This window comes from Gymnoscopelus microlampas (assembly GCF_963454915.1).
Source record: "Gymnoscopelus microlampas genome assembly, chromosome: 9".
Lineage (NCBI taxonomy): Eukaryota > Metazoa > Chordata > Actinopteri > Myctophiformes > Myctophidae > Gymnoscopelus > Gymnoscopelus microlampas.
Window position 1 is genome coordinate 22435710 of NC_139946.1, and position 24193 is coordinate 22459902.

General features: G+C 41.4%; 2 protein-coding genes across 2 annotated transcripts in view; both read right to left on the reverse strand.

Annotated features, from left to right (window-relative positions):
- pex5la (peroxisomal biogenesis factor 5-like a) overlaps positions 1-24193 on the reverse strand; it is a gene marked incomplete at both ends in the record, with an annotated part of 136449 nt that overhangs the window by 62194 nt on the left and 50062 nt on the right. The gene's annotated exons all lie outside the window — the stretch shown is intronic.
- Positions 8906-22395, reverse strand: LOC311052425 (kelch domain-containing protein 3-like; the record flags this gene model as incomplete). The annotated part of the gene is made up of 2 exons (XM_084067390.1): positions 8906-9016; positions 21580-22395. The coding sequence occupies 2 exons, from the start codon at positions 22393-22395 to the stop codon at positions 8906-8908; spliced, it is 927 nt and encodes a 308-aa protein (XP_083923516.1).

A 24193-nucleotide genomic window follows, 5' to 3' on the forward strand; every position in this document is an offset into this window, starting at 1 on the left:
TAATAAAAGGAAGAAGTCATCATTAGATACAATGTAGAAGTGTGTGTGTGTGTGTGTGTGTGTGTGTGTGTCATAGCAGCGTAACTGCTAACTCTGTGACTTACTGTAGCATACCATATGCACATAAACTAAAGGTGCATGGTGCCCACTCAAAGCTAGATAATTCCGTTTAGGGGCTTTTTGCATGTAAACCAGCAAAACATGCTACTTCATTTCCCTCACCTCATTTTCCTGTTGGACCGATATCCTAACTTCCTCTGGAGAGCCCAAATCTCCTAATAGAGTCTCAGAAAACATCTGCTCCCACACTCTTCACCATGTCTAGCCTTAATGAGGCATATTGTATTTTGTGAAGATGGTGCTACTGGCAGATTTATTCTACTTGAGAAGCTGTGAAGGATAGCCTACCCAAAGGTACCATTGTTTTTTAGTCTAGTGCTTTGTTTGGCTGATGCTTCTTGTAAGAAAAGCTTACGATTATTTTCATTAATCTATTATGTATTCTCTTTGCCGATTGGTGTTTGGACTTCACCAATTGTCTATAAAATGCCATTTCTGTTGATTTGGAACGATGGCTTATACAGCAATTGAAACACGTTAATGTTTTGCCCTCAATAAGTAGAAGATGATTGATCCTTGAGTGCTGGTATTCTGTTTTCAATACTTTCAATATTCGGCATAGTTTGGAAGATTGGGAACGTTTCACCATATCTTTTCATGCTTTCTAGTGAGTGAGTCAGAACTTTGTTGTGGATGGTGTGAAGGATATTGCTTGTGCTAAGTGCACCGTTTTTTCACAGTTATTTTCACTTAATTTTTAACCAACATCTATTTCACTTGGGCTGGTTTCAGATACAATAGGCATCGTGGCGTACAGAATAGATTGAATGGAATACATTGAATGGCCTAATTGTGTGTTGTTCCACCCTTTTTGTTTTCATCATTACCACATAGCTGTCTGAGACCTTGAATGGAATGGAGCTAATTATGTACATGAACTTGGCTTGACAATGCCAGGAATAAAGAGGGCAGACCTTTTTCTCATCTCTCTATACCAGTGGACCTCAAAGTGGGGTCCGGGGACCCCCAGGGGCCCTTAAGGGGGTCCCCAGCTAAATTAATGAATATAATCAATACAACTTTTCATTTCTTATGCAGGAATACTATTCCACAGACTCGTACTTTACTTGGCTTACAGTATTTTCAATCAGAAAATGACTGATATCAAATATTCATAGGAAGTGAATTGTAGCCAAAACAAGGGTTCTTAACAATATGCGGTGTAAGTCTGTGAGGTGTCTTAGTCACCTTTTGGAATAAGGATGGACAGTTTCATTAATAAACCATGTCGACACCATTCACTATATATTTTTACATTTTAACTGCAATACAAAGCAAATGAATTTCATTCAATCTTCATGGTGTTGCACTGGCTTGTGATGGGGGGGAAAAAAGAAAATCTAATTTCCCTAATGTGATTTACTCCAGCATTATGCAAACAACTTAATCAAATGATTATGTGTTGGTGGTGGCAGGGTACATAAACGTGGCAGTTTATCTCAGTGCTCAATAAACACATTTGCAATTCCAACAGCCAGAACAGCAGCTCCATTGCTCAAAACTAAGATTTAGTGGCGGTGGAGTGTTTGGCACTGTATCTCATGTAAGAGGACTCAAAAAGCTTAGTTAATTTTACAGTCCAGATGATTTGGTTGCGTTAAAGTAAGCGCTGTTATGGTTTGTATATAAATTAAGACTAGACTTCTATATATCACTATTGTAATAAATGATAATCTTACATTTACAATTGAGTAGTTAACCCAAACAATTACTTATTTTCTATCAATCAGAATTACACAATTCGAATTTTGTTTTTGTCGCATTCCTAAACCAATAATTTGATAACAGTCGGAGACTCAATTGACCTGCATTTGAGTCTCCGGTCATCAAACGATTGGCTTAGGAATACGACAAAAAAAACAAATCTGAAAATAAGTATTTTTTTTTGTGAACTACTCTCTCTTTACATTGACTGCCAATCGCGTAGATCTACGCGAACCTATTTAAAGCCGGCACGTGCCAGTCGCGTAGATCTACGCCAACTGGTCTTTTTTTTTATTTTATTTTTTAAAGTTCACATTGCACTTTTTTCAATTTTCGATACGACACATTTCATTGTAGCACCACCGGAAACGGAATTATCCGGGATCCGGTTTTTCGGCCTCCATTCTAAAGCGGACACTAAAACGCCATTTTCTCGTTTGTAGTCTTTCTCCTCGCTGATCACTGTTTAACATAAACCGTTCTAACTACAAGATGGCGGCTCGGTTTTTCAAACGGATTTCACTGCTCGGCGCAGACCGATCGTGGCTGTGTTTACAAACACTTTAATGATCGATCTTAAGGAATTTAACGAGGTCTGTGGCGACATGAAAAAAACAAAAAATAAAAAAATAAAACGCTGGCACTGGTGAGTACATTATGAGATTAAACGCTGGCATGGAATGTGTTAACGGACGAGATGCTGTCAGTAAATATCTTCTATCTTCTGTCTATCCAAGGATGGATGCCTATTCTATTTTTGCATCATAATTCAAATGTTATACTAAGTAGGTGTCAGTTTCTGCTTCACGTTGATAAAAATACTGTATGTTAATCCTGTCTAATGAAATTCTTTCAGTGAGACCTAATGTAGAAATTATTTTCCAGCTACTAAAGTAGATAATTCAACTGTCATTAGCAATGCTAAATTACATTACACGAGAGTAATAGATCATTTGATTCCCTTAATCTGATTCCATTAATCTAATTCAGAACTGTAACTCATCACTACCAAGCAGAGAAATCTAAATAAACATTTTACAGTACTAGTATCTGCAGTCATATTTTAAGCAGGGAGAGGTATTTTTCTGACACCATAGGCCTATTGCATTTTTGTATTTGTAACGGCAATGATAGTTAGGTCTCATTCATACTTTGTCACCCAACAAAAATGGCATATTTGTCACGTCAACACTGTTTTCTGTTGAAAATACATCATTTGTGTCGAGCTGAGCGATAGAAAAGGAGAAGTGGTCTTGTTGAAAGTTTAAAAATGTTTATATCAACTATTTGTAGAAAGGTAAAAAAAAAAAGGCACTGTAAATGTCCATACTCATTCCCCATTCTGTAGGATGTCATGCAGTCAACAGACAGTGCTATCACTGAAAACAGTCAGTCATTTTAACACACTTTTACTATGAATGGAGACAGCCATTGGCTGTCCAGGCTGGCAACTACACATCTTTGCTGTCGGGCGAAAACGTTCTATGTCCAAAACCGTTCCTTTTTTATAAAAAAACAACAACATTTGAAATAGCAGATCTACAAGTTGCGACATTCTGTGAGCTTGTGGATCTGCTATTTTCACTACTTTCATGTGACACCTGTATGATGAAGTAGGGCATTAATGTATGAAAAACACATGACAGGAGATACAAGGTTTCTGCCTGACAGTAACGACATGCAATCCTTGTTCTATAAGACTATTGTTGCCAATGTTGGCTGAAGTGCCTGTGGTGCTGTCGCTAGGACTGTCATGATCATGACATTACTCAACGATTCATATAAATAATTACGCCTAACAATTGAATTGAGGTTTTGGCATTGACCATTGGAACATGCAAATTACATTTCGTTTTGGCTTTTAGGCTATGTAAACAAAAAATGTATTGCACTTACAGGGCAGATAACTTAAATATACAAAGAAATAACTGACAATAATTGGTACCAATACTATATAAATAAATTATGTTCTATGGCCAAAGTAGGCCATATTTAATGATAAATAGTGGAAATAGCCAAACTCATTTTTTTTTTAACTCAAAGTCATTACATCCAGTATGATTTATTTTTTAATTTTCTACGTACTGTTCGTGCTGTTGTGTCAGTCTTGCTTTTTAAGTCATGCTGAATGGCCGAGGTGAATGGCCGAGGTGAAGGGCCTTCGACGGTTTACATGCAGTAATGGTGAGGCCAACCATGTCTTCAGCCAACTCCCTCTCCATATTTGGAAAATCACAGCTTGAGGTTTTATTGGATGGCACAGTTCCTCATTGACAGTAATGTTAATTTCTTTATTCAAAACGTTTTATCTCTCTCTCTTTTGTACAGCTGTGAGCCTATACCGTAACTATGAGCCTTGTGCCTTATGGGGTCCATAGAGCATGTTCTAATGAATCCAGAGGCATTAGATCTTCAGTAGGAGTGGGCCCTGCAGATCTGCAAAGTTCAGCCTGCCAAGCAGCGCTCTATCAGGCCCCCCAGCTTCTCACAATGGGCAGCATCCAAGTCTGTGTCCTGTGGGCTGTACTGCACTGAAGTGACACACACACACACACACACACACACACACACACACACACACACACACACACACACACACACACACACACACACACACACACACACACACACACACACACACACACACACACACACACACACACACACTTCACAATTCACACACACACCCCTTTCGTTTCGCAGTCTCAGGGCAGTTGACTTTGCCCTCTTCGACACAAATCACTTCAGGCTGTCTGCTGTGGTGCTGAGGCCTGGTGTGTTACAGCTTCACCATCAATCAAGATGTCCAAGCTGATAAACAAGCTCCTGTGGTGATAGCACACTGGATAGTGGCTAGAAGGCTAGAAGTTACACAAGTTACCCAGGATCCTAATTTAATGCAGTTACAGCATTTGGACAAAGCTAGTCATGCCAAATGACTGCTTGAGTGATTGGCTTTCATAAGCTTTATGGAAAATGCTTCCTATAATGGGTGTGGAATGGCTTAGTGGTACAAATAATGGATCTCTGAAAACTGTAATAACTCAAATATGGGAATCTTGTGTCATCACAAGCCGCAACACCATTAACCCCAACAACAAAAAACATGGGCCCCCCCATTACACAATTCATTGACATGGACTATTATTTCAAAGACAAAAAGAGCTCTTGGCCATGAAAGTTCATACCAATCATGTCCTGACTTACAGCCTGCCTCCAGCCAGGATCAATTTACAGCCTGTTCAATGTGCAGCTTCTCATCTCCGGAGAATACATTAGTTCCCTGCGACTCAGCCCAACATGGTTTGTAAGGACTTGAAAACTGTGATATTAAGTAATTTCTGAGTTAGTAAATGTGTCTAGGGCTTTAAATGTAAGCCTATTTTTAAAGATTGAAAACTTTTTTTAAAGGCATATTTGGGAATCAGACACATCAAACTGCTGAACTTTATGCAGCAGCAGTATTGCTGTGTGCATTTTCAACTGATATAGCTGGGAAAGAGGGATGGGGTGTGCCAGAGATAACTGAGACAGCAGCTGTGTCGTATTCCTCTGCCCCCATCGTACTTGCATTCATTAAGGAATAAAATAGATGAACAACAGGAAAGTTTGAAGTTTCTGTCAGAATACAGACCTACAGTATGCTGTATCATTTCCCTTACTGAAACTGGCTTAACCACTTTCTGTCATGTCCTGTCCAGGATTTCAGAATCAGAATTATTGAACCCAGGTCCCCTGTGCAAGTGCTGGATTTGTTTGCATTTCATTTTACCTTCAGGCAGTACCACTTGTTAACCAGTAGTTCTACAGATTACCGTACAACCAGATTGGTCAAAACATAAATGTATTCACAATTTTCTTTTAGCTTTAAGCCCCATTTACTTACTAAAATAGCCGATCTGCTAGTTCTTAGTTAATGACCACAATTGTGACGCTGATCTAGAAATAGGTTTTGACCATCCCTTTGCCTGGACCGTGACGCACACCTGACTGGCAAATCACAAGGACGGGGTGTGTGCCTGTACGTATTGTAAACACCCGATGATGCAAGAAGTGTGGTTGTAAGGGACACTGTCTTGTCTATCCCTGATATTGAACTTGTGTCTCTTTCATTTCTCCTGTTATATTTGTCATGTCAATTCCCACAACTATTTGTCACAGTTGTTGTCAAAGGTGGATAAAATGACAGCAGCCTAGTCAAAACAACTGTTTATGTCCCGATGCACCCAATTTTATCACGGCAGAATTTAATCATTGTTCTGTGACTAAATCCTTGAATCATTTCTTCCAGTACTTCTCCTGTCCAAACAGAAGGGGTAAAGTATAGGACCAGTGTTATGACACCTTTAGGGAGCTTATAAATCTCCTCTGGGTTTGTCAGACGGTCGGTAGCACTGTTCATTTAGTCCCCGCCTATCAATCAGTCCCGAAGACAGGGGAAACCGAGCACAGAGTTGTTCCGGTCTGGAATGAAGACACTATACTGGAACTGAAGGACTGCTTTAAATATACTGATTGGGATCTATTTCAAGACACATTTTCTGACTTAGATGATCTCACAGAGAGATCTGACCCGGATTAACAAATTGCATAACCATGCTCTTAAACAGAGAATCTGTCTTGTTATGAGGGAGATGATGATGAATAGGAACTTTCGAGTAAAAGTTTGTAAATTGTTCTTCAGCGTGATGGCACGTTTGAAGCAAGCTGAAATATGTTGATAATTCAGAAGCTAAATGCTTTTTATCATCCTGAAAAAATGTGTTGAAGTGACACTTAATATTCCTTAAAAAAAATAAATAATGTAAGTAAAAAAAAAAAAAAGTCAGATAGGTTATTGTGGCCTCCTGGTGGCGCTATAATAGGCCAATGTGAAAAGGGTGCCATTTCTTATTAGGCCTTGCACGGCAATCCGACACTGCATTCATGGCTTGAGGCATTTTGTGCAAAAAATGTGTTTTGCTAAATTAGATCTGCTGGTGGCGCTATAACAGGCCAATGTTAAAAGGGTGGCATTTGTTCCTCAACATAGTGTGAAGGTGCGTGCAAAGTTGACCGCAATCGAATGGTGCGTTCATGATTTGCAGAGTTTTGTTCAAAACAAGCCACTACTGCAAACTTTAGATGTCAATCTTAGCCAATGAGAAGGGAATATGAAAAATCAAACACATCCGTCTTGATCACATGACTATGGAGATAATGTGTACCGATTTGCGTGAAATTTGGATAAAATCGGAAGGAGTAATGTGTAATGTGTTTTACGTAAGTCGGCCTCCTGGTGGCGCTATAAAAGGCAGATGTGAAAAATGCAGGTCAAAGGTTTTTCCTTGACCTCTAGGGAGTACGCATACAAAGTTTTACACAGATCGGTGCAGTTATAGGTATGAATCCGCCTGTTATAGCGCCACCATGAGGCTGATTTGAAAATGTTCAAGTGCCATTTCTTCCTCGGCATAGTGGAAATATGCGTGCAAGATTTCACGGAAATTGCATGCTGTGTTCATGATTTGAGACATTTTGTTCAAAACGGAGCACTCCTGCAAACTTTGGAAGACATTTTTAGCCAATCAGGATGGAATATGAAAAATATGAAAAACACGTTTTGTTTAATGACTATAGAGATACTGTGTACCGATTCACGAGATTTTTGGACAAAATCTGTAGGAGTACTGTAAAAAAATATGTTTCGCACAAATTGGCCTCCTGGTGGCGCTATAAAAGGCCCATGTGAAAAATTTGGGGCAGAAGTTCGGAATTGGCATCCAGCAACGGTGGCGGAGATTAGCTGGTGACGGACGGACGGACAGGGGGTAAAACATACTCTCTCGCCATGCCTTTCGGCCTGGCGGAGACAATAAATGAATATATATATATATATATCCTATTTACACACACACAACTGTCCCTCTCATATTATAATACTGATACAGTATATGTGCAACTGAGGTGTTAGAAACTCCTGCTCAGTGCTAATGCTACTTGATTCACTTGAACAGGAGTAAACTTATTTTGCATCCAGGCTCTGTTGTGTTGGATTACATTGGGAGCAGCATTCAGCTAGTAATCTGTGGTACACAAAAAGTGTTTGTCTGACACAAATTACTTCCACACTGACTGCTGGGACAGATGGTTGTGTATGGATTTCAGCTTTATGGGGTTCCTCAAATCCCTCAATCAGCAAAGGGGGGTCTGAAGTGTTTTTGCTAAAGACCTCCCTACAGCAATGTTTTCTGCACAAAGCTACAGCATTACAATATGTGAGGCTTTGTTGAGCAATTCCTATGATTTAGTTCTGGATCAAACAGTATTAGCAACTACATTTTAGAGTTTACTACTTTCTCTCTTTCTCTCTTTCTTTCTTTCTCTCTGTATTGAACTGTAGTTTGTACAGAACTGGGTTTGTATTGCAGAGCTGTTGGGCATTTCCTCTTCCTTTTTTAAAAACTATTTTTCTGTTGCCTCTACATCTTTTCCAGCTCCTTCTCTGTCTGGAGGTTGTCCGCTGCGTTTGGATGTACTCCATATACTGCTGCCCATTAACCAAGAATTCCCTGCCTCAGAATGACTGTACAAACTGCTGCCCGTTCAAACTGCTGCCCGTTAACCAAGAATTCCCTGCCTCAACCTGAGCCTTGAGGGACTGATCCAGCATGGACAGACCTGTCTGTACATCTGCCCTTTGCTTCTGTACTTTAAGAAGGTTCCCTCCGCATTAAAAATTGAAAAAAAGGCCAATGATCCCTCCAGATTGAACACATTTTGTTCAATCTTTTTTCCCCAAGCTACAGTTCCCAGTTTTCTTGCCACCGCGTGACTCCCTAAAACAGCTGTCTGTGATCCTCATCATACTTTTTGAGAATCACCACCTCCTGTTTGTGCTTGCTTCTCCCATCTGACTTAGGCAGAAATACTCCTCATCCTCACATAACACCTGCTTCTCGAATCTTGTTTCAGGGACTAACCCCAGATCATCCATACACAAAATGACCTGCTTCTTCTGTGCTGATAAACTCCTCAAGCCTACGCTCATTTTAAACAAATCTATCTGTAAACTACCGCTGTCAGACTGCAGTTTGCTGTGTCAACTACTCCTGGATCCAGCGGTCTCAGAAGCCAGGCCCACGGCCTGGACCCAGGGTATCGCTTCTGGACGGCCGCTGACTGAGCGGCCCAGGCCAGGTTCGTGGGCGACCTAGCTTAACAACACAAGACTTTGCAAGACAATATTGTACATTTGGAGTACAATATTACATTTGGAGTACAATATTACTCTGTCTGTCTAGTGTCTACTGTAAAAGAGAGTTAGGCAATACGTTTGGGATTTTCCTGTTCAGTTGACAGTTAAGATTCATAGCAAAATGGCCCAGTGAGTTCATAACAAAACATGTTTTTTTAAACTACTGTACATAAAAAGGTTCTTTTAGCCTTTTTATTAGATTAGTTCCCTGTTTCTCAAACTTTTAAATTTCGAGGACCCTCATAACTCTGAGAGTGCATATATTATGGAACCAAATGGACCTGTCAATTTTTTTCCCATTTGTACACGGGCAGAGTTACAGACCTGTAAATGTCCATTTGGAACCCCATCAAGGAACCCATAGGGTCCCTGGACCCCAATTTGAGAGCCCCTGGAATAGTGAAATAAACAAGACAGATGCCCAGTAGATACATTTAATCAGTCAAGTGCATTCTTTCTCATTTCAAATGGAAGTCCATTAAGAAATTCAGCAGCACATGCATTCATTTTAAGTTAATGACTCCAGCCCTTTGCTGACCCTTTACCATTAATGAACAATTGCTAAGCCATCCAACTAAATATGATAGATGAATGGAATAATCAAAGATGGACTCTGTAACTATAGGACCTTCTTCATTACTAAGTGTGAAATAAAGACTTCCAATGCCATCAATGTTTGTTTTCCATCAGTCACTCTTCATTAGCTTCCATCTATCACATAAATGTCACATTAACATTTTTGTGTAGCATTCTGCATTTTATTACAGTGTTCGACTTACATAGGCCTAACAGCCTTTATACACCAACAGTAACGCAAATAAACAGAACACAATTGTGAATAATAATGAATTCATAATAAGCACAGTTTTACGCGCCTGACTAATCACATCAATCGCAACCTGAAATGGAGTCAATGTCAAGCAATGACGGTCTGTTACTCCTTTTAATTAATAAAAGGAACAACTGGCACCAAGCGTGAAGAAGCAAACGGTCATATCAGAGAGCCAATTGACCCGGAGCAAGTATTTAACTTGTAGAAAGTCCCATTTGCTTGTGAACATTTCAAGATGTGCACACTGTGCATTTGCTTGGTCAAAAATCCTTCAAAGTCTGCAATTCCGCTCTGATGCAGCAGACAGTATATTATGAAGGCTACTGCATAGTACTGAGGGGATCAGAGAGCATCCTAACGCCACTCAGGAACCTGCAGGGGAACAGGTCATCAGCAGAGGCCCAGAGAGTACAGCAAACCTTCTGTGACTACTGCAACTCACCAGCCAGATGAGTGCCCTGGCAATATGCTCACGTACACCGTGGTTTCACTGCCTATGGTAATTTGCATCTGCCCTGATCAGTTCATTTAATTTTCATCCCAGGTTCACATTAGCATTATATCCAAAAGTATAATATGAAAGGCCCTGTGTACAGCATGACTAAATATCAAAACCTAATTTTAAACATTTCTCTGGCAAATATGTAAACCGTTTTAACAGTTTTTGTAAACAGAAATAATATGTGTACGGTAATGCTGTAACAGTTATTTTTGTAGTTTGTTTCAATCAGATTTTATTTAATAAAAAAATAAACAATATATGAAATACACCACCAATTGGAAATATAGCAGCACAACTTTTGAGATAAGTAAACGTTTTGGTATTGCTGAGAATACACAGTTCTGAACTGCCTAATGACACAATCTTGCATCTTGAACCTTGAGCCTTTCTGGGGGCAGAAGCCTCATTGCAGGCGTCAAGTTTAAAAGGAACAGAGTGATCTCAACTCATCGCTCTGCAGTGTTCTCTCTGTCTCGCTCTGCTTCTTCCTCAGGTACTCCTCTAGCATGCTGTCACTAGTCTTCCTCTTTCGCTTGGCTGGTCTGGGAGCTACTACAGCACCACACTTTCCTCACTTTCTGCTTGGTCTGACACTGTGTATCCTCTTCCTACTTTTCGTCACCATCGAGATTGCTCTGGGTGCTATTCAAATGTCCCTCAAATTCATCCAGAACTTCTTCATTCCCAGAACTATGAAGTAGAATTCTTTGAGACGCACATCCGTGTTTTTGACCAATAAGCACCTTTGTTTGGCCCGATTTCGGGACAGCTGACTGTTTTTTGGGCTAAACAAAGGCATCACGTGACGTTGATCCCCTTCCCCTATTCACTCATACTAGGACATGACATATGTGTAGGCAGAAGAATAATCAGCCATGCTATAGTTGCTATGCTATAAAAATACAGCAAACACAACATCTGATTGATTACGCTCAGTTCTGATTAGTCACAACTTTGATTACATTATGGTACTGTCAAATGATACCTTGCATTGTTGTTTACCGCCATTACATTTATTACATTTTGGACAATAAACATCTGTAAAAGGAGAAACCAGGGAATCTTCTATAAAGGATTCTATAAGGATTTGAAAGTTAGACGAGAGATTAGAACATTATCTTGATAGTAAGGAATATTGCTTATCCAGGGTGATGATTGAATTGAATAATAATTTATTTTATTTTTTATAATCCTGCTTTGTTACCCCCGATTGTGCATGTTAGCCCTGGTGTCCACCTAATGATAAGTCTGGTGACATCTACTGTACATTTGTAGGGGCTAAAACTGTGTAGAAACTATTTGGAAATGTAAAAACAAACTGCTTATGTGAAAGATTGCATTGACTGCATACCAATTCCAAAAATATTAACGTGCAAATGAATTGGAAATATTTGTCTAGTGTGCGAAGGCTAACTCATGCTCTTAAATGGTAATTTCGCTGATACCGTATTTAATGTAAATTCTAATAGCGTTCTATTGTGAGGACAATAAGACATCAAGAGCTTGTGCTTGAAAATCGCTGACGGTAAAACTCATCAAGTAAGATGGAGGTGATATTCCATTGTCAAGAGAGAAAGAGCCCTCAGCACACAGAATTCACTGCAAAGTTGTTTTGATTTTGACTTGTCCTCCTGGCAAGAGAACAATAGGATTTAAATATAAACAATGTTCCCCTTAAAAAGTTATTAGAGTCTGGGGTTGTACAGTGTATAGAGCAATTCAGGGAATAAGATCCCTTTAAGCATTTAAATTGCACAGCATCATGTCCTAGAATACAATTGCCAAATGAAGAGGAGCTGGTAATTTCACAGTGTTAGTTAGTTGCCATGAATTTATACTTTGGCTGGTGGCATACTTTGTTGCTCTCAAACACTGGTACCCATGCTCCCTTTTCAGACACAGAAACACTAGTGTTTGTTCCAGTTTGTTGATATTCCACTAATACACTCAACACAAGTACACACAAACCCATGCATACTGTGCAAACACTCGGAAATGCAGACAGCTGCACTTGCATGTAGGGTTGGTATCCTTTAGGATTTTAACGATTCCCGTTCCTTAACAATTCTAGCCTGGTTCCAGACCATAGACCCCGCCCACTCTCTGAGTGAGCTCCTCTTGGTCTGGCATTATAATGTCAGCCTATGGCTTTTCACGATCGAAGAAAAATCTGTCAAATCAGAGTCGGAGGTGGGGGTGGTCTAACGACAAGCCAATCAGCGAATATCTGCTAAAACAAGCTGTGCGATGACGTCAGATGTAGACGATCCGTACATCTCCTGTGATTGGTTTAGGGAAATTTGAATCCCCTCCCCCTAGTAATCGCGGACATTGGAGCCAATTTCAGACTGAAGCTCTACGCAGCTTCAGGCTGATAATCAGGCTATAACAATTCCCTCTTAACGGTCTGATTCCGTAACGGTTACCTTTGACAATTCCTATATATTTTTTAAATGTATATCATTTTGGCCTTGTAGTGGTTCTCAAGTGAGGTCCAGGGACGCTCTGAGTTACTTGAGAGGGTTAAAAATGGACCCGTACAAGTCTGTAAGGGTCCACATACCAGCTCTGACACTGTGATAAAACCGTTTCTGGAAACGGTTCCAAATGTTGGATCTGGTTCTTTCGGTTCCTACAGGCTACAGTTCCGGATTTCAACACTACTGTACTTGCATGCACCTATTGTGTACACATAATGTACAATACTCAACGGAAAGATACACACACGTGCAGTACATGAACACACAATGGCTATATAAGGGGGAGTTGGGTTACATCACACAAGTGATCGAGGTGATGAACTGACGTCACTAATGCTTCGGTGGCAGCCTTTGTGATCCACCTTTGGTGCCTATGCTCTATTTTCAGACACTTGGCATTGTTCCACATTGCTGATCAAGTTTCCTGACTAACACACGCACAGAAACACACAAATGCTCGCACACGTGCGTACACAGCACATGCCGGTTACAAAATACTGTCCCACCAGGGGTTGTTTGACTTTGAACTCCTCTTTCACAGACAGTGGAGCTAAACATAACAAAAAAAACTTGTTTTTTCCCAGAGAAACAAAAAAAGAAAAAACATGCCATTAATGACAGCTCCAAGGTTATGTCGGTGGCCTTAAGTGACATTCTGGGCTTCACAGACAATTCTACAGAGCCCACTTAGTCTTTACACTTTCATCGGGGTCACTCGGATTGGTTCTGTGGAACAGTACACTCCCTGTGGTTTTGGGGAGGGACAAAACGCTGAAGCTGAAATTAAAGGGCACAAGTGCTTTGATCACTCTAATATACCATTAGCACTGCCCTCAGAACACCTTGGCATTTATCTCACTGTTGAAGAGCCTCAACGTAGGGGCTTTAAGGATTCTGTAGCATTCTCATCCCTCGTCTCAGCATCATCATAACAAACTGGAATTGTATCTATTCAACCTTTTACCATTTCTTTCTTCTGTCTTGATTTACTGCACTTGAAAATCATATATTTTTTAAATAAGTCTTAGCACAAACACACATTGATTCTGCCACAATCACAGCATGTTCTATTCAAACGCCATCAAAATATTAATCCTGTTTTCACGCACGCACACGCACGCACACGCACGCACACGCACGCACGCACGCGCACACACACACGATTGCAATATCTCTACTGTACCTGCCTGGTGGAGATAAAAACTGAAAAATATTTCTTGGCAGTCGGAAAAAAGTAAATAAAAACTTTTATAAATCCGGGCAGTACTTTTTTCTAAATGGGCATGTATTTGTTCTGCACTTTGCAATACTGTTCAAAGTGCTTTACAAATAAACAAAATAACCTAAAATGCAGTAGAAATGCCAAACATATTAAAACAAGATTGCATAACAATGCTACAGCCAAACAAATCAAATAAAAAGCTGTTACATAACTGTCCATAAAAGCGGACCATTGAAGTGGTTTAAAACTGAGGATGACTTTGCCAGCCGAGCAGGACAGGAGCCAAAAAGCTACGTTAAGTTGCCATCAACCCTCTGTATATATTTGTAGCCTAGAGGGCACCAGGTGCTGTAGAGCATTGGTTCCCAAACACTGGGTTGGGACCCATTTGTGGGTCACAGACTCATTTTTATGGGTCGGGAGTAAATATCCCTTGATTCCTACATTTTCTTTTGAATTATAATTAGTTTTAAGCAACAACAAAAAAAGCTAAAATCTTCATGAATTAAAAACAAACTCAATGATTTTTCAAAATAATCTAATAATGTTTTAAAAATCAAAGAACTTCCATTAAATAGAAAACTAATGTTTAAGAAGTAGTGAATATAGCCGATCTACAAGCTCACAAAACACGTCACGAAGCAATGCTTTCGCAGGGAGACATCAAATCTTTCTTTTGGGTCTCGAGCTAAAAAGGTTTGGGAACCACTGCTGTAGAGGAGCCCCAACAGAGAAAGCAGACGTCCCTGGGCTAGGATGTCCTGCCCTATTAGGGCAGGACATCTAAGTATGGCAAGTGAAGGTAGGGCAGTCCGCCCTACCTTCACTTGCCACTTGTGGGACAGGAAGCATAGTGCTCCGGATTTATACTTAGTTGCAGGCCAATGTGTTGTGAGCTTGTAGATCGGTTATTTTGCACGACACGATGCACAATAACCAAGTTAATGGTTGCAAACATGAACAACTTGGCGTGTTAGCATTAAGCTTATACCAGTGATGGAAGAAGCACACAGAAGTAGCAATATCACAATGTAGAAATACTCTGCTGCAGCACAAGTAAAAGTTGTGTATTCAAAATGTGAGTAATTGTACAAGTATTGGCATCAGAATATACTTACTACAAATGTCATTATGCAGAATGGTCGTGATATACAGCTTGTAGATCTGCTATTTTCACTATATTTGAAATAAGGCATAAGTGGTATCCAAAAATGCAAACACTCAAAAACGTACTTGAGTTCAGTACTCAAGTAAATGCACTTTGCAACTGTCCACCACTGTTAGTGTTTAGTCCATCATGCGTTGAGTCAAGTGTTTCCTGTGTTGCACACAGTGCTGTACAGCGATGAATAGCAGCGATGAATAGCGGCCAGTACTGTAGGAGGACAACATGATAGCCTACTCGTGCTAAACCTTAGAACCTGCGTGGGATTCGTGTCCATGTAATTCCCTGTGCGAGGGTCTCATGTTTAAACACGGACATGAAACACAGGCTGCTGGTCATAAATCATTTAACAGCGGGATGCCGAGCGCGTAAAAAGCTATCATACGGGTATACACACCACCCAGCCGGGTTGGCCAGCTACAGTAGCATGCCACGCTAGTTCTTATGTTTTACTCATTAATATTGATGCTGGTGGACATTGAATCCCTTTGGCTCCAAACATTAACAACTTGGCTTCAGAAAGCACTCAAGAAGTGTCAACATCAATGTAAAAATGTGGCCTCTAGAGTTCTTTTCCGCAAGCGCTATATACTTTTGCCCCTTATAGGGTTAGTTCATGGACATATTCCAGTAGGCAAAAGCTTTTAATTAACTGGTATCGGATTTGATAAAGAAAGCACAAGGCTTTTGCTGGGGATTCTACTCTGGATGTTTGGGCACTCTGCGCTGTGGATAATGCTTCACCGTTTTTCATTATGACCACATTACACATGAAAAGTTTTTATTCTGCATGGGCTTTTAATACAGAAAACGAACAAAAATGTAGTGTTTGTCTAGTTTGTGTTATAACTGTATGTAGAGCTACTGTAAATGTTGACAATGTTGAAATTCATTGTGTGTGTGTGTGTGTGTGTGTGTGTGTGTGTGTGTGTGTGTGTGTGTGTGTGTGTGTGTGTGTGTGTGTGTGTGTGTGTGTGTGTGTGTGTGTGTGTGTGTGTGTGTGTGTGTGTGTGTGTGTGTGTGTGTGAGAAAATAAATCCGTCAGAAAATAAATATTTTGTTTGATGCAACCTTCGGATCTCCGTGATGATTGACTGTTTGTTAACAAGAAGAGACGCGAGTATAACAATAGACTGCAACACCACCCCGACCAACAGTGGCTTTATTTATTTGTTAGAAAGGCCACAATAGTGTGTGTGTGTGTGTGTGTGTGTGTGTGTGTGTGTGTGTGTGTGTGTGTGTGTGTGTGTGTGTGTGTGTGTGTGTGTGTGTGTGTGTGTGTGTGTGTGCGTGCGTGCGTGCGTGCGTGCGTGCGTGCGTGTCCAGTGCAGTAGTAGCCTCCCTCCACAAATTTTTCTCTACATACGTTTTATACCTTTTGAAATATTTATCTATTTTATAATGGAGTCAATGGGTCTGTGTTTGCACTGAAACCTTGGCCAAATTTTGAGTCATTATGTCAAAGATCAGCGATTCCCAACCTGTAGGCCATGGGGATCTTGTAAGTGGGTCCCCAAATGATTGGCAAAACACTATGATACTATAACATTTATGAGATGGGTGTGCTGCGAACGCTTTTGAGATTTTCCAGTGGCCCCTGATCCAGAGAAGAGGTTGGGAACCACTGATGACTGACGTCATAGATGACTAATGTCACAGGCTGGTAACATGAAGTCCCTGCTCCACATTGGAGCCATGCTGCTTCTGAGTGGATTCCGAGATCCACATCATTTACACTTTGTTTTATCACTTATAATGACGTGCCAAAATAGAGACCCCAGGCTGAAAGTGGTTAGACTGTCCTACACACATCACGTGAGGTTTGTCACTTACGATATGAAGAACAATGAGGTGCATGAAGAGCTTACATGTGGTGTTGTCATCATCATCCCCTGTAGACTTATACAGTTTAATAATAATAATCTCTCAGCCACTCAGCAACTTCATAATTCAGACAGACATTCTGTCCCATTCCATTTGCCCACGTCCTACTCACTGTAACATTTATGCAAGTATCATGCTGCTCCCATCAAGGCGGGTGCACTAGATTGGTTTCCACAGAAACTGTTATCGTCTCAAGATACTCTCACTTGACTCTCAACTGGCTGAAGGGACACACTTTAGCATGCTTGCTATTCTTTACCCATCATCTCCCTTTACTCTCCTCTGCTCTCCACTCCCCTTCTCTTCCCACCCTTATCTATTCTCTTGAGATGGCTCTGCTATCAGGCACTATGGTACCAAATAATAGGCTTCTTCTTCTTTTTTTTTACTTCCACCTTTCTCAGCAGGAAAATAATTGATTCGTACTTCCCAAGATTCTTCAACTCTCTCCTTATACCCAGTCAGAGGAGATAGAGTAAAAAAACTCACATCCTTTAAAGTGAACTCTGTTCAATGCTCACAGCATCGATCATCCTGTTTAGAGAAGACGGCTCTTCGCGGCCGCGTCAGCTGCAAGGATAAGAGAGCAAGCTTTTATGTCAGCAGTCGTGACAGCATAGTGAACACATAAGCAAATCAGCCTTGGTACGCCCGTCCTCGATCATCATCATCCATTAATCATCAAGTCGTAGTTCATGCCTTTGATTTGCTTCAGGGACGTCCTTGAGGGACGCTCTGTGTGGACATGACTCGCACAGCTGTTCCACGTGAGCTGTTTGTTCTTGGAAAAAAACAAGCCAGTTTACCCTCGCCCTGACTGCCACCACCATCTGGATCTCGACCGGTAACTCCCAACGGTGGGACAAACAACTCTTGAACCTGTCCTACTGTGCAGATAGCACTGCCGTCTCACATGGTCATCACTGTGTTCACGGTCGAGGCCAAAGGTCATCTCATTTGTACTGTTACGTAGTAATAATAATAATAACACCCATTACATCAACGCAGAGGTTGGGTCAAAACCCAATTAAAAGTGTAATTAACAATGTGTGTGTGCATTCAAGGGATGGTACTAAAGAATATAGAGCTCTACACCAGTGGTTCTCAAAGTGGGTTCCAGGGACTCTCAGGGTTCCTTGAGGGGGTTCTATAATGACCCTTACAAGTCTGTAACTCTAGCAGAATACAAATGGACAGGTTATCTCTCTCTCTGTCTCTGTCTCTGTCTCTGTCTCTCTCTCTCTCTCTCTCTCTCTCTCGCGGGTCTCTTCTCATACTGTAGTTGCTCACGTGACGTGAGTAATTGAGACACAGTAAGCTAGTTCATGTGAGTGTGAGGTTGTCCCCTGGGGTGCTGCTACTGATAGGGAATGGAGAGGAATCACAGACTGGTCAACCTCAACCTAGTGATGAACCTTCATGTTACAGTACATCTCCTCCCCCCAGCTCTCATCCCTTTGATCCCCCTTCATCCTCCCAGAAACAAGCCCCTCCAAGTCCCAGTGGACACTTTTCCACCTCCCTGCAGTAACTATCCATTCATGGGATTTGTGAGAGAGGGATTTGTGAGAGAAGCCTCCAATTTAACCACTTTAACCGTACTGTAGGCACCCCTATCATGGGCATGTCATTATATATATATATATATATAGGGTCACGATGTGATGCATTGCATCACAATGTGATGCACTGTGAGCTTAGATGTGCTCTTTTAGCACATCTTTGTGTAGATGAATGACATTCTGGAAACTTCTTTCATAATCTGCATAGTCAGCTTTTATTTTCCCTGGTGAAACAGAATCTGTGGTCAGTCTCTTTGTTAAGCTAACAAATGGTGCACCCCTCAATGTCCGGCTTTTCTCATGTTAACTGACCCGTTCTAAATGCTGACTCATGCAATCTTTTTAACAAAATACAGTACAATAACTAGAAAGGTGCGCTCAGTAGAGCACAAATCTCCGCCTGGAGGCCTGCCCTACCTCCCGCCCTACCTCCCGCCATATTTGTCTGTCCGGCTCATGTGATGACAATGTTTTGGGGTTGTGTGCATGTACGAAAAGGCACAGGGCAATGCAGGCATGCAAACTGGTTAGAGGTGAAAAAGGTGACAAGGATTTGTGAAAAGGGAAAAGACAGGCACAGACCCACTAGTTGGGGGCCGGGGTCTGTCCTCTCTGGGTGTTATTTAGCAAACATTGTGTGTACAATGTCCAGCTGGATGGAAACAGTAGCCAGCTGGGGACCAGGGACCTGGGGGTCACCAGAGTGAGTTTATCACACAAGTTATGGCTGGATTATTGACATTTGAAGCCAATTATATCAATCTTCTGAACATATTATGCAAATCATTGACCAGATTATGAACGGCCTCTGTTCATAATCTGGTAATACAGCAGCCTAAGCAATAAGTTGTTCTGGTGTGTTAAAACCATAAATTGTCACTTTAGAAATAGTGTACATATACCCTGTATCAGTAGCTTGTTTACAGCTGAGCGAGAAAACAATGTGGCACATTAAGCTATTCATCTGGGGACCCCCCCAAAATCATTTGGGGACCCACAGGTTGAGAACCACTGGTCTAGAGTGCCAAACAAGCAGCAACCATCCCATGATACATAGGACCACAATGGAAAAAAGTCCCCAGGACTTTTTTTTGTTATCCTTTTACCCTTAATGTCTGACTGTACCACGTGCTGTTTACATTTTTGACTAATAAAGTATTCAATCAATTAAACAAAATTATGAGATCATCCGCTGTTCCACAGGTACTGTAAAAAGCCTGGTGATTCTGATGGAGAAGTCATGACTCCACTGAAATATATAAAACAAAAAAGTAATATGAGTTCTGACGATAAACTTCTCTTACATCTGCTCACCAATTCTCCACTCCTCTCCTCCTGGCTCCTCAGTCCAACAGTTATGTTCATGTAAAAGCTACAGAAATGCTATATACTGTACTACTGTATCTGGGGTACTAGTGGCTTGGTCAGCTAGTGCACAGAACATGTAACGAAGAGATTCACTTTAATTTAATCACGGCAGCGCTGTTTGCATATTGCTGCGTCTCGTTGTTAGGAGTTGTATTGTACATGCACATTGCACAATGACACAGACAAGAAGCCGGACCAGTCAAAGAGAGATGCTCCTGCTACAGTATAATAACCTTGATGCTTGCCTCCTGTTGTTCCAGTAATATTCTATATATATTTATCTGTTAGAAAAAACGAAACAAAAGATTAAAATAAAAATGTAAAGCAATCTAATTTTAGATCCATGGCTTTTGGTAAAACATCCATGGCTATAGCCACGTAAGCCCCCTAGCTCTGCCCCTGGATAAAGGACTGTCATCATTACATAATTACGGTGCAGCCACTGTGACAGACTGTACAAAGACAAATCTTTGGACAATGAACACACTGAAAGTAGTGTGGCATGTTGTCATTACTAAGACAAACATGATGTTATAGCATAGCATAGCCAATCCATAGTTCAGACATAGCATTTTTGTGCTTTCTTTCCAATCTGAATGAAGGGAGCCTTTCATTTTTCCCTTCCTACTGTTCCATTGCCTGGAAGTTGTTCTCTGCTGTTCTCATTCATTCCTTTTTGTTTCCGACAGGCCAGATGGGACCGGCCAACTGTTTTTGCTCATGTCGTTCGGATCGGCACCATTGGACCGATCGGCGCGAAACTTTGCACACACACTCCGAGTAGGCTAAGGAAGAACTTCTGTCCCAAATGTTTCAAATAGGCCTCGTGGTGGCGCTATAACAGGGTGATTCACATTTTGGCCTATAACTCTTGAACCACAGGTTTAACAGTTTTTGCTACTATCCTACATAATTTGTCCAAAACGTACGCAAATTAGTACACATTATCTCTGTGGTCACCTAATCAAGATGTACAGTATCTGACAGCTTTTTCACATTCTATTCCGATTGGCTTTCAAAGTTTGTGGCAGGGGCCGGTGTTGTACAAAATGCCGGCCTCATGATGGCTCTATAACAGCCCACTACACGTTTTGGCTCTTGAACTCTTGAACCGTAGGTCGTACAATCAAAATCTTTCCTTGGATTCCTTGGATGATGACCCAACCCCACATGCTATTTGTGCCAGTTGTGTTTTCTTCAAAACGCACTTTTTGCTACTTCTACAGATTTTGTGCAAACCTCATGCAAATCCGTACACATTATTTATGAAGTCATGTGATCAAGATGTATTAGTTAAATTTTTCATGTTCCATTCCGATTGGCTATAACTGCCTTCCAAAGTCTGCGGGCCCTGGGTAGGCGACCCACCCTGGCAGAGTGCTTTGAGTAGCGCACTTTCCTAGTTCTCCTTTTTTTTCTGCTGACTCGCCGCTTCTTTTTCTTCTTTTTTTCTAGCGGACTTTCTGTCGTTTTTTGGGGCTTGCAGTGTTTTTTTCTTTTTACAAAAATATTTTTTCTGTTGTTGGTATTCATGGCTGCCAGTTCCCACCTGATATTGTGTGGGAGTCCCGATTGCTCCAAACCGTACAGAAGAACTGTTAGCTTGCATAACGTCTTCAGACTAGGACTTAAGTCTAAGATGAACAGGTCATTGGTTGTGTAGGATACATGCTTGAGGATAATACAATCTCCCACCATGCAACAACACATCCAGAACATCAACGAACACGGCCCTTTCCCCTTGGGCTCAAGCTTCTTCCAGGAGAAGGTCGCTGGACTGAATTTCCACAGATCATTGAAGTTGGCCAGACGGCAGTTCTCACCACCCAATATGTACAGCTCGCCATTGTAGACAAATGCTGAATGACGAACGCGTCCTTCTGGAATAAGCTGTGCAGAACGCGTGTTCAGCCAGCAGTTGGTCTCTGTGTCAAACACACTGATGTTGCTGTAGTACAACAGGTTCCTTCTGCCCCCAAATATAAACATCTTCGTCCCAATGATGGTGGCAGAGTGGCATGCTGAAACAGGTGCCGCAGGGCCTCTGGTGTCAATTAAAGACCAGACCATTGGGGTGGTGTCCAACGTATGGATATCATTAGTGTATCCTGTTAGCTGGTTGTATCCTCCAAAGATATACATAACCTTCCCCAAGACACAGGCTGAGTGTTTTCTCTTCTCCCCTGGAACAGTCCCAGAAACCTTGGGCTTGAACCATCTGTGGGTGTCGACCTCAAAAGCATGAAGCACATTGCAGTGCTCACCCCCCCAGATGTAGATGATATCTTCTATCAGCACAGCTGTGTAACTATTGTGCATGGAAGGAACCTCAAGGGGACGTTCTCCCCATCTAGTTGTCACGGGGGGCAATTTCCAGCGCAAAGTCACTGTGTTGAAAATATACACCTTAATATGACCATTGTATGTGCAGGTCTCCTCGAAAACTCCAAAGAAGTAAATATTGTGTCCTACCGCCACAGCAGGATGATATATTATCTGTGGTCCTCCTACCATATGCACCGTCCAACGCAACATCTGTCTCTGTCTTTCTAACTCTCCGTCTTTGTCTCCCTAACTCTGTCTCTCTAAGTCACTCTCTGTCTGTCTCTCTGTGTCTTTCTTGCGTCATCTACACCTCATATAGGCTGTTTGGCGGCCTTGTCTGATGTAACATACAATGCAAACTGTTGCCATGCATGCATGCATGCCATGAAAAAGTATTAAAAAAAAGAAGAAAAAACCTTAATCACCCCCTGACCCCCGACTGCCTGTCTGTGTGCAAAGACAGCTTGTGTGTTCTAAACACATACACGCACACTGGCACAACACTTCTTATGAGTGTCTTTGATTATTGCTGGAATCTGTATGTAAGTCATAACAATAACATTTTTATCACCAATTTGTGCAGGCGTTCTTATCTGTACACATTTCTCTCTTATATGGCTCTGGGTCTACTGAATCTGCACCTGCCGAAACTGTTCTAATGCTAACAGCAAGCTAAACATTGGTGGCCTATCGAAACACGCAACCAATATGAAACTGGACTTATACTCTTAGGTTGCGATGTTAAGTGTCGGTTTGTCTCTGTAACTGTAAAAGTGTGCTCCTCGGAGCGCAGATCTCTGCCAGGCTGGGTTGGCGTACCCAGGGTTGTGTCAGTTGTGGGGTGCAGCCGTCAGGACATGAGGAAGCTACGGGGGAAAATAAAGTTTGTACAACAGACGTGCAGAAGTGAAAGTGCTTTTGGAGGTGCGCTGAATAGAGGCCCCTCAACATGCCATTCCAATATTGGGATAATTGGATGTATAGTGTACCTGATATATCCTTCTTTAAATAAAAAAAAAGGCACAATTTAGTGAAAGCAATTACAGTCAAACCGTATGGAGTATCAAAACCCTGTTTGACGTCATTGTCACATGATACACAAGACCAAAATGTGGGGTAGATTGGACGCTATATGCTCATGTGTGGTATTCTTTGCTACAGTAATTGGGCCCCTCCTGCAAATTTTGGAAGCCGATGGTAGCCAATCGGAATGGAATATGAAAAATAGGACTGCTACATCTTGACCACATGGCTCAAGACATAATAATGTAATGATTTGTGTGAGTTTGTGGACATTATTTGTAGAAGTAGTAAAAAGTGTGTTTTAAGAAAATCTAGTTGGGCGGAAATAGGTGTGGACTACACGGGGAGTAGCGTAATGATCCAAGGAATCCAGGGCCATTTTTGAGCGTGCAACCGCTCCTATAAGAGGATTGGCGCTGTGACACCATGCTGTGGAAAACACGCCCATAGGTGCATGCAAAGTTTCACACCGATCAGTCCGAGATTATCTGCATATGCACAGACAAACAGACAGACAGACAGACACAATCAGCGGCAAAAACATAATCTCTGCCTTCCGGCCTTTCAGCCTGGCGGAGATGACAATTGCTGCTTCATGAAGTAGTTATATTTAACATGTCCATACCAGTAGTCCAATCATCACAGTAACACAGCAATAACAAAGACTGAATATAGCTGCAAGCAGCAATGAGCGGTTTCGAGAAAACTGGCAGAGTGGCAGACTGGCAGAGTGGCAGACTGGCAGACTGGCAGACTGGCAGAGTGGCAG